General features: G+C 41.4%; 1 protein-coding gene and 1 long non-coding RNA gene across 3 annotated transcripts in view; one reads left to right on the top strand and one right to left on the bottom strand.

The window, feature by feature from the left end:
* LOC137992648 (uncharacterized) overlaps positions 1–6,533 on the top strand; it is a 28,926-nt gene extending 22,393 nt beyond the window's left edge. For both annotated transcript variants that reach the window (XR_011121729.1, XR_011121728.1), the window contains 2 exons: positions 4,775–4,964; positions 6,396–6,533. This is a non-coding gene — a long non-coding RNA (uncharacterized lncRNA). The remainder of the gene's footprint in view (positions 1–4,774; positions 4,965–6,395) is intronic.
* The window catches only part of LOC137992600 (sodium- and chloride-dependent transporter XTRP3A-like), an 11,362-nt gene extending 1,991 nt beyond the window's left edge, over positions 1–9,371 (bottom strand). The window contains exons 1-9 of the mRNA XM_068838032.1: positions 8,911–9,371; positions 6,577–7,055; positions 6,391–6,501; positions 5,734–5,943; positions 3,555–3,755; positions 2,371–2,572; positions 2,133–2,292; positions 1,854–2,016; positions 1–1,197 (exon numbers count right to left, since the gene is read on the bottom strand). The exon at positions 1–1,197 is cut by the window's left edge and continues 1,991 nt beyond it. Of these exons, the coding sequence (XP_068694133.1) occupies positions 787–1,197; positions 1,854–2,016; positions 2,133–2,292; positions 2,371–2,572; positions 3,555–3,755; positions 5,734–5,943; positions 6,391–6,501; positions 6,577–7,055; positions 8,911–9,292 (2,319 nt within the window). The 5' untranslated portion in view covers positions 9,293–9,371 and the 3' untranslated portion in view covers positions 1–786. The remainder of the gene's footprint in view (positions 1,198–1,853; positions 2,017–2,132; positions 2,293–2,370; positions 2,573–3,554; positions 3,756–5,733; positions 5,944–6,390; positions 6,502–6,576; positions 7,056–8,910) is intronic.
* Between the last annotated feature and the right edge of the window lie 629 nt (positions 9,372–10,000).

The raw sequence follows: 10,000 nt of genomic DNA, 5'->3' as shown, positions 1-10,000 counted from the left end.
GAGCTCTTTCATAAAAAGCTCAATTAGGAAAGTGACTGCAGATGTCTCAAGAATGGACACTAACAGTTAACAAGGGAACTTCAATATGCAATCTGTTTACACGATCGATGAAATAAACTGCTTAACGTTTACAAAGCTTCGTCTAAACTAATCCTTTTGGAAAATAACAGAATAACCAGCTAGGCCGTTAAAACCTTCCCTTATTCTCGTAGTCTTCTAAAAATTGTAGAAAAATGTACTCAGTACTAAAACAATGCGCACACGTTGCAGCGCTAACATTAAAAAATGTTTCATTAAGTAAAGTCTTACTTTACTTAATGAACGTAAAAAAAATTGAAAGCAGTAAGCGTTTGTTCTCCGACAATTTCCATAGAAAATAATACGTGAGAGTTTTCAAAAGTACTGTGTCAAGTTTGCAGAGAAATAACAGGGAACGTTTAAGTTTTCGGAAATAGATGACTGGCCTTATCTTTCGTTTTACTCAGCAGTTGCATGGCAACGTGACACCTTACTTGGGTCATCTATTTATCTTCCGATGATGCAATATTTGACTCCTAACCTTTCGCTTTTGGCCTCCTTTTAAGATCAGTTTTATTTTACCAGTAGCGTTTGTTTAAACGACAGTTGAGATACAATAACGTTACAAAGTGGCGGGAAGGGAGGAGCGAAGAGTACTTCCAGAGTAATTACTCGTTGCCGACTGACACAAGAAAACGAGCATATTCTGATTTTGCAGCAATATCATGCCATAATTGTTTTTCCGGCTTAAATTAACAAATCTAAATGTTAAACAAACATTGCAGCACCGTTATGCTGGTTTACCAGTTGATATACCTGCCCATTAGCGGTTATCACTCTGTTTAGCGGTCCATTTTTATTCGTTTCCGAAGAAGATTCCGCTGCTAAGTTCTCTTCGAGTCGAAATTTTCTTCTGGCCAAGCTCAATTTTCTCATTTTCTTGGTCTTTTTTGGCCTGTTGTTATCATCGTGCAGAGGTTGTCGCTCAGAGGAGTTTAAGTCATTCATATTGAAGCGATCGTCTTCTAATACCACGGCCGGAAGTTCGGGTGTTCTCATGTGTATAACCCGGAAGTAACGTAAAAGTGCCACCGCAGGGATGAAGAAAATGGCCACAAGGGTCAAACATATCGCTAGGAACTTGCCCCAGGGGGGGTAAGGAGTCGGCACTGTTTCACCCTGAAAATCAAAACAAAATGTCTGGTTATCACTTAATTGCACGAACCTATGACTAGGGATATACAGTTCCTTCCTAATGCTTGACGGATCGCTTTGTCAAACATAGTTGTCAAGTGAAGGCATTGTGTACTTTATCATTACACTCAGTTGCGCATGTGCACCAGTAGTTTACCAAGAACCATGCAAAAACGGGTGAAGGTCGAGGCAAGGAAAATAATTGTTATCGTTTGCGTTGAAAAAGACCCTGACTTTTTTGATGTGATCATTGTTATTTGTAGTTTGCTATTTTCAGCATTAACTGAAATGTTCACGGATGCACTTTCGGGTGAGACGAAGTCGGAGACGTTGCGCATGGGATTAATTTACTTTAAAATACTCGGCGAGGGGGGCGTTTTTATTCATGACTGTCTACACAAACGATATCCCAAAAGAAAGATATTTGATTCAGGGGATCCTGATGTTGGACGTCACTCTTGAGAAACCATCCAAAAAACGACGAAAGAAAAGATTTTTTTTTGCCTTTCTTGGCTCTGATTCGAGATGAGAATGACCATATAAGAAGCTATCAGTTTAAAAGCCCTATTTTACGTCGCCAACACCAAAATGTTCACCATTGTCGGGATAATCGTTATCGATATCATTCTCGTTATTCTCACCCTCTCTCCGTCCCATGTCTTGTATTGTGCTGTTTCCTTTGACATGCTTCTGATGCTCATTGCGAGAACAACGAATATAGAGACCGGAGATATGACTTTCCAACACCATTTCCAAATAAAGCGAGGTGGCTTGTTCGTCATATACTTGATGTCGTCACTAAATCTGAAAAAACGAACAATCAAATATTAGATCAGTGAAACGTTTTCACTCAAATTAGCCGTGGGTAAGACAAAGTGAACATCGACCCTTAAGGGCTATGTCACGGTTCGTCTACTTACCTATCAATGCCATAAACATACGAGATAGCGATACATTCCACCAACGCAATAATTAACAAGGAGATTCCTGAGCAGTAATCGATGAAAAGCTGCATCCAGTATTCTCCTGATCTTTGTACCAATGGCAGACTCAATAAACAGCAGACCAAGCAGAGTAGACCTGGAAAATAACGCAAATATCCTTTTTAAACCAAGATGAATAGTGCATAAATGGATGAAACAAAAAAGGAACGCATACCAGATATGTATTCTTTCTTGAGTTTCGGGAAAAGTTTCTGATCAATGACGGGTGTGACCACTCCCTCCAGCATTCCAAATTCGGTGTCAATGCCGACAGTGATAAGCATGAGAAAAAACATGACAGACCACAACGATGCAAATTGCATCTTATTGATGGCTTCTGTGAAGACAATAAAGGCGAGCCCAGTGCCTGCTGGGAACTATTAAGACAAAAACACCACAATAAAATTAGTATATTGTGTTTGGGCTTCGAAATGTGTTTATGGAAAACGTTAAAAGGTCTCCCTCATCGAAAGGCAAAATATACATTTCTTTCATTCATCAGTCCTTGCACGGGCACTCATGAGCCCACTGACAAATTGGCCTGCTTCATAGTTCAGTTGGAAGAGCACTGCACCGGAATTGCAGAGGTCGTGGGCTCAAATCCCGTTGGAACCACGTAAAGTTGTTCAATTGGATAAATGCGAGGATCAATCCTTGGTTTGCACCTGACGTTATTGGCGGCCATGTTGGTGTACTGAACAACAGCGAAAGAGTCTTTTGGGAATTTGGCGCTATTAGGGAGCTTAAGCACGCGCGTTTTTGAGACGTGGACGGCCACCGGAAGAGACCAATTCGCGTTCCAGGACAGTTGTGTCTCCCAGCTTTTGTATTGTTCACCAACATGGCCGTTTAATCACGTGAGTGCAAACCAAGAATTCCACCTATGTAGCACGATTGTTGGTTCTGAACGGGCGCATTACATTGGGGTAGGGGTTGGGTCCGAACCTTTTTCCTTCGCGAGTGCGAGAAACCAGAAAGGCCGAGCCGCACGCCACTATGAATGTCTCCATTGTACACTCAGACTTACAACCAGCATGCATTTGTAAATTGCACGACGCTGATGTAGATTTCCTGGTCTTGCAATTACTACTAAGAGTCTGGTTCAACCCCGCTAATTCCAAGACAAAGACGCATTTTCACCTATCTCTCAGTTTTTTCGCGCCTTTTCAGTTTTAATCGAAATGATAGCTTTGTAAAAACATAGCGCATATCTTAAAAATAATGCGATCGATAATTATCAACCGAGGCGGTTGAGTTAAGCGGTGAACCCATCGAGTGATACATCTATTTTCGTATCGACACTCTTCTTATCCAAGAATTTCTAGTGCCTATCGGCGTAATCAAATATTAAGCTTTTACCGTTAGGAATTCCGTCTTGTTACACTTGATAAGTGTCTCGTTGAGCAAATGCGACGCGTTTTGGGCAAGCTCTTGGTATAGCCCGTCGTTCATTTCCTCAAAACTTATTGGCTGACCTATACTGCTGGTACCAGTTTGGTTAAGAACACGCAAAACCTGCTCCTTTCTTTTCATCAGACATTGTTGCATTTTGTCTTCCGCCTAAAAGAAACACCCCATAACATTAAAAGAAAAACATCTCGAAGAATCCGGATTTATATCTTAAAATTTGGACCTTCAAACTTCCAATGGATCTCAAAATCTGGAAACGGATTTTGTCGTGGATTTCACTAATTGGAAGTCCATGTGAGGAAGCATTTGGTGTTCGATTGGAAATCCGAAGATCAAGATTTCAAAATCGAACGCACCCTCGAATAATATGTTGCCGACCTCTGTTCTTGCAAATAGGGGAATATGTTCGTTGAATGCTTTCTTTTCCTAGGAAATTTTATACAGGTTACATTTTAAAAAAAAACGCCTGATCCCGATTGTTCGTGGTTGTTCACCCTTTTGAAAATGTGGAATATGGTAGCTACAGCATGCAAGAACGGCAGGTTTCTTTTACAGGTCACAGGTCACAGGTCATTGTTTTACTAATACAGAAAGCATCCTAAACATTCATACCTTAGGCCTAATTAGGCCTAAAGAAAGTTTTTAGGCCTAATGTTAGCTATTATGAATGTTTAGGATGCTTTCTGTATAAGGAAAACAATGACCTGTGACCTGTGACCTGTAAAAGAGACCTGCCGATGCAAGAAAGCTGGGAGCAACTGGGAGCTTAGGAAAGATTTGTAAAGGTTACAAAACAGTTTGACTGCCGGGAGCTTTCGCCTTTTGTGACACACGTTGAATGCGTTCAAAATTCAATCGACAATGATTAGTCGCTCGCAGGTAGTTTGGCTATACTCGAAAAGCCATAGGTTTGAGGCTAAGTCTGGTAGACTAAAAGTCGGATGTACATTGAGCATTCCCTTAAAGTTTATCTGTGTGCTTTTGGAGATAACGAGTCATTCACGAGAATTTAGATCTTTTAAAGTCGTTGAGGGTACAACAAGCGTAAGCTGCATCGACATTCAAACTGCCCAGTGTTCGATATTGAATAGACATTCAATGTGGTCTTGAACGTTTCATATCTTCAGGCTAGTAAGACCATCGCTAATTTGCTTTCGCTTTATCCGAAGGTATCCTAAGCTCGATGTATGACTATCTGAACTGTACATCTTGGCTTCGTCTCGGTCCCCAAACTTGGGAAAGCATATATAGAGAGGAAAGAAGAGGAACCAAAAACCGGCAAAAATCGCCCTTAATCGACCCTAACCCTAAACCTAACCAGAAACCGCACCAGAGACAGACACACAAGACTGAAGCAAGGTAAGCTATTTTGTATTTTAAATCGTAAATAGTTTTTTTTTTTTTTTTTAATTTTGAGAAAAACCGCTTTTTAAAATGAAATTCCTTACCCTTACTTTCGATGAAGCTGTTTTTGGGTCAACAGAGAGTCAACGTGACTTCATAAAGAAAATTGCGGCAAGGAGTCAGTTATGAACGATGTATAACCATGAAACCTAATTTTTTCCTCCATTTTCCGGTATGCCAAATACCGGAAAATGGTTTGGGGGTACTTTTCTTCCGCAAACTACTTCTTATGTAGAAGAAAACGAGAAGAAATTTTCGCGTATACGGCAAACGCGAAAATGCCTACTTCCAACGTAGAAACGGCAAGCGGCAGCTGGCAAACGTAGAAAATGGCGAGAAAATCATGGTTACGTGGTCACTTTTGCCGTTCGCGTTTCAAGCAAACTGATGCTACATCTCTCTATTGACAACAGAAAACCGTCGAGTGCTGCCTATGTACTAAGTACATTTTCAATTTTTGGCTGGGCTGTCCGTTGTTTTTTCTTCGGGCAACCAACCTTTTCATTTTACCAAAAACTAGCACTAGTCGCCAGTAAACTTTCTGGTCAGTCTGGGAAGACCGGATGACGGATAATTTCGAGCTCTGCAGTAAGGCGGTGACTATTGGAGGTTTGGTTCGTCACACATTCTCTTCTCACCAACGGACCACGGAGCAGACTACCGTGCGAGTAAGGTGGTGGAAAATATTCAAATCACCCTTACCATGAAATGTTAATCAAAGTACCTGAAAGCCGATGAAACAAAACACCACAACGCTTGCGTAAATTGATGTCGCACAGTTGATGAGGCAAACCGTGATGGCGTCCTTTGTTGAATCATTTTTTATGGGATTGTAGCTGGAGAAGGCGATTAGTGACCCATAAGCCACTCCCAGAGAGTAAAAGATCTGTACAGCAGCTTCCAGCCACACGAGTGGATCTGTTAGACGATTAAACTGTGTAGAAAAAGTAAGGGAAACGAAAGTGATTGACCTATTTTAGGAGGCATACTGTATCGGAAATTCTGCTTTGTTTTTGGTCGACTTTAATTAATACAATTTATTGAATTAAATTATTGTTTTGATGTATAGAGCAATTTCAGATTAAAAACTGTAAGGTCAATCACAACAAGTGATTTTTTTTGTATTTTGGTCATTCCCTTAATATGGCGGCCCGCGTTTTGAGCGAAAAGCGATGCGTAAACGACAGAGATAATAATTGCAGTTGGCAGACATTGTGAGTGATAGGGAGAATTGGGTTAAAACCATTTTGGCCAATCCAGGATGTGGAATTGCTCGCAGGGATCACGTCGTATATATGTATGACGCGTTTGATATGGAGGAATAAATGGATGGGTTGAAGGGTTGAAACTGTTAGTTAAGTACTGTTCTTGTTATTTGTACCTCAGGGATAAAAAGCAAGGCCAGCCCCTCTTGGTATCCTTCAAGGTGAACTCCACGGAAGAAAAAGATTATCAGCAGAATCAGAGGAAATGTTGCTGTAACATATACAATCTGTAGAAATAAAACAACAAGCGCTGAGTTATCGCAGATGAGCCCGCGTTATTGCTGTTGTAGTATTAATCTTACCTTTCCTGTTATTCTAATTCCCTTCATCATACACAACCAAATGAGAATCCATGTCCCAGTTAAGCATGCGTAGAGCTTCCAGTTGATTCCACCGCTGTCCTCAATCCCTGTTGATATCTGCAAGGTCGTTCGATACCAGAAATATTTTGTCGGCGATGTATTTTCGCACTCGTCCACAGGCTTCATCATTGTGACGTTGCCGAAAGTCACTGGTTCGAGAGGGCATTCAGACCAAGGCAAAGGATTTTGAAACGATTTGAAAAAGTAAAAAACGCATCGGGCAATAATTACGTTGTAGTAGAGAGAGACTAAAAAGCACACCATCACGGAAGCGATTCCAACCCCACCCAAGTAGGGTGAAATTTCGTTCCATACTCCAACAGAGCCTTTCCGCATCCGCTGTCCAATGCAGAGTTCCATGTAATACAGTGGTATGCCCTCAAGTGCCAACATGATTCCGTATGGGATAAGAAAAGATGCTGCAAAGAAAACCCATGGCGTATTAGTTATTGGAGGGTACAGAGAAATTCCCTCGCCTTCCCACGGATTTATGCACGGTCTTTTCCAGAGAATAAAACTCCGCCGAGTTTCAAATTTGTCTTGATTTTCATATTTGATATCGAAGTTTTGGATTTGACATCGACGACGTTTTGATTTTGACATCCAGCTTTTGAGTTCGACATCGAAGTGAAAAATTTGGCAATTCACATTCGACGTTCAAGTTTCAAATTCGACATGCAAGATCACTTGAATCATGGTGCATCAAAGGAAGCGATGAATCCCGGGAAATGATTCTTCTGTTCCTTTGATGCACCATGATCTAAGTGATCTTGGATCAATGATCTTTTGTCTATGGGTTCGCAAGGCTCGGAAATTTCAAATGGCAGACGAAATTGATTGAGTAGTAACTTTTCTAAGACTAGATGGTGTGGGTCGAACATTAGTGAACAGTTAGCGGACTTAGGAAATTGTCGATATTGTTCGAATTTTGAGGGAGGCTACAATTCACTTGCTATGGGTATCCGGTCAAATCATACTCAGTCATATCGTTACACAGCGAGTTCTTTCCACAAACAGTCAGATCATTCCACTTAGAAATAACCAGATAACAAATCTTTAAAACAATTAGGGTAGACTTAACTCAAAATGGCGAACTTGAAATTCCTTTGTGCATAACAGAACAACTGTTACACCTGAAAGTTTAAATAAGGTGCCCTTTCGAAAGGAAAACTAAAGGAAAGATTTTTGCAAGAGTACCTGTATGTCGAAAAGTTCGATTACAGTCAGCGACAATAGAGTGTTTGCACTCATGTGATCGGTAACCTTTTTCTCCACCGAAACAAAGGAGAACGTTTGCATGATAATAGAGCTCAATTCCCAGAGGACTAGTTGGGTACACCAACATGGCCGCCGTTGCATTGTTTACGTACACCAACATGGCTGCCGTGACGTCACGTAAAAACAATCTAGAGAGCCTTTGTGTAAACTCATTCTGTCAAATAGACATGCATCCAGCAGGATTTTTTTTGCGTTTTCATTGGATAAGAATGTTTTCTTGTCTTTTTCTAAGTGGAACGATCTGAGTCTTGTGGAAAGAATTGACTATGCTGGAACGATCTGGCCCTGGTTGCTCGAAGCATGGTTAGCGCTAGCCGGCGTTAAATACCATGGAAACCCATAAGTTTTAATACCTCTTAACCAACGGTTAGTGCTAACCAGGCTTCGAGCAACCGGCCTCTGATCGTGAACTAGGTAGACCATTTGAGGGTGCATGTGGCGGATACTCTAAGCAGTTGAGCTATGACGAGAACTTGAAAACCAAGGGACGAGGTTGGTTGAAGCAGGCCGTTTAATTCATCTCACGTTTTATTTATGCCAGACAATGTTCTGTTTTAATACAATAACAGGGGAGTGTGGTGGCTTTGATAGTTAGCAACTATTCACCAAAGTGGAGGTGGCTAGCCACCGACACTGAGATGGATAGTTGTTTTAGTATATACTAAAACATTGAGATAATATACAGCACAAAAAATGAATTTGAATGTTTTCTTCACTTGTCACGGATGCAAATCGGCACGCCATTTTTTCCCGAGTTGCTTGGAGGAAAATAGCACAAGGATATCGGAGTTTGAAGAGCCAATCAGCGCGCGAGTTCAACACTGTCCACTGTTTTAGTATATACTAAGAAGGGATATCAAAGAAAATTGCACATCATGTATGAGGGAGAAGAGCCTTCCCTTATTGAGGCCAGGCCACACTGGGGATAGGTGATCGAATTAACTACAGCACATTCCATTTCCCCGACCCATACCGGTAGGGTTGATGGTATCTTACCTCCGCCATTTTTATGACACAATGAGGGAAATAACCACACATTTCCAAGACCGACGGTGTAACCAATCAACGTCAAGATAAACTCTGATCTGCTTTTCCAATTTTCTCTTTTACTTCCGTGATGTCCCCTCCCGTGACGGCATTGATGATGATCATGATGATGGTTGTGATGATTGCGAGTTTGGTTCTCACTTTTGCTTGATCGATTGCTTCGTAAGCTAGATGAAAGCTGATTGGCTAAATTGCGCAGCGGTGACTTAGTGTTTAAAAATACTTCCTTTGAGTTGTCCGAACTGAGGCCTCCGGCTGAAGATGCTGCTCGTTCCATTTCTGGACTTGGAATCAAGAGACCCGATATCGGCGAGTCAGCGTTAGAGTTCATAGTACCCAAGTTGGCTGGTGAAGGGATTGCACTTCCGGAATAGGACGGGAACGAGTCTAGCGACCTAAACAATAGAAAAGAGTACTGGCCTGGACTCAAAAATGACTACGGACATCTCCTGACAATTACACGGCACAGTATTCCCAATCATCATTGGACTCACAGTGACTGGTGAATTGGATAAAGATCTTACAAGATAAAACTCTGATATAACTCGAAACATATTTTTAAGCTTGGTGCTGATCTATTCGTATCTAAGCGCCAATAACTGGTAACGGCACCCATAACATTTTGCATGCAGAATGTCGCATTACTGCATTGTAGAATCAGAATTAGTCTCCTTCGCAGCTGCTCGGGCCGAAGTCACGAGGAGCGCGAAGACACGCAACGCTCCTCGTGAATTCGGCCCGAGCAGCTGCGAAGGAGACTAAATCAGAACCGGATGTAATGAGCCGAGTAGGACATCTCACCTCTTCTCCAAGCAAACTTTACTCGGAAGGGTGAGATGGTCTTCTGAATCTCTATTTCCTTTTTCATGTTAAGATGATGGAGATTTTACAACGAAACTTGAAGCGATTAAAAGGTGGAATTAAAGCCCCGAGAAGTGAGAAACCCAACCGTGTGCATGATCGTTGGAGGTCTTAAAAAGTATGGAACATTGATTAATTAATATATCTTTGTTTTGAATGTTTTCAAACAACATCGAAA

Source organism: Montipora foliosa, chromosome 1 (genome assembly GCF_036669935.1).
Source record: "Montipora foliosa isolate CH-2021 chromosome 1, ASM3666993v2, whole genome shotgun sequence".
Taxonomy (NCBI): domain Eukaryota; kingdom Metazoa; phylum Cnidaria; class Anthozoa; order Scleractinia; family Acroporidae; genus Montipora; species Montipora foliosa.
The sequence above is the reverse complement of the archived record's forward strand: the minus strand, read 5'-3'. Positions and strand labels throughout refer to the sequence as shown.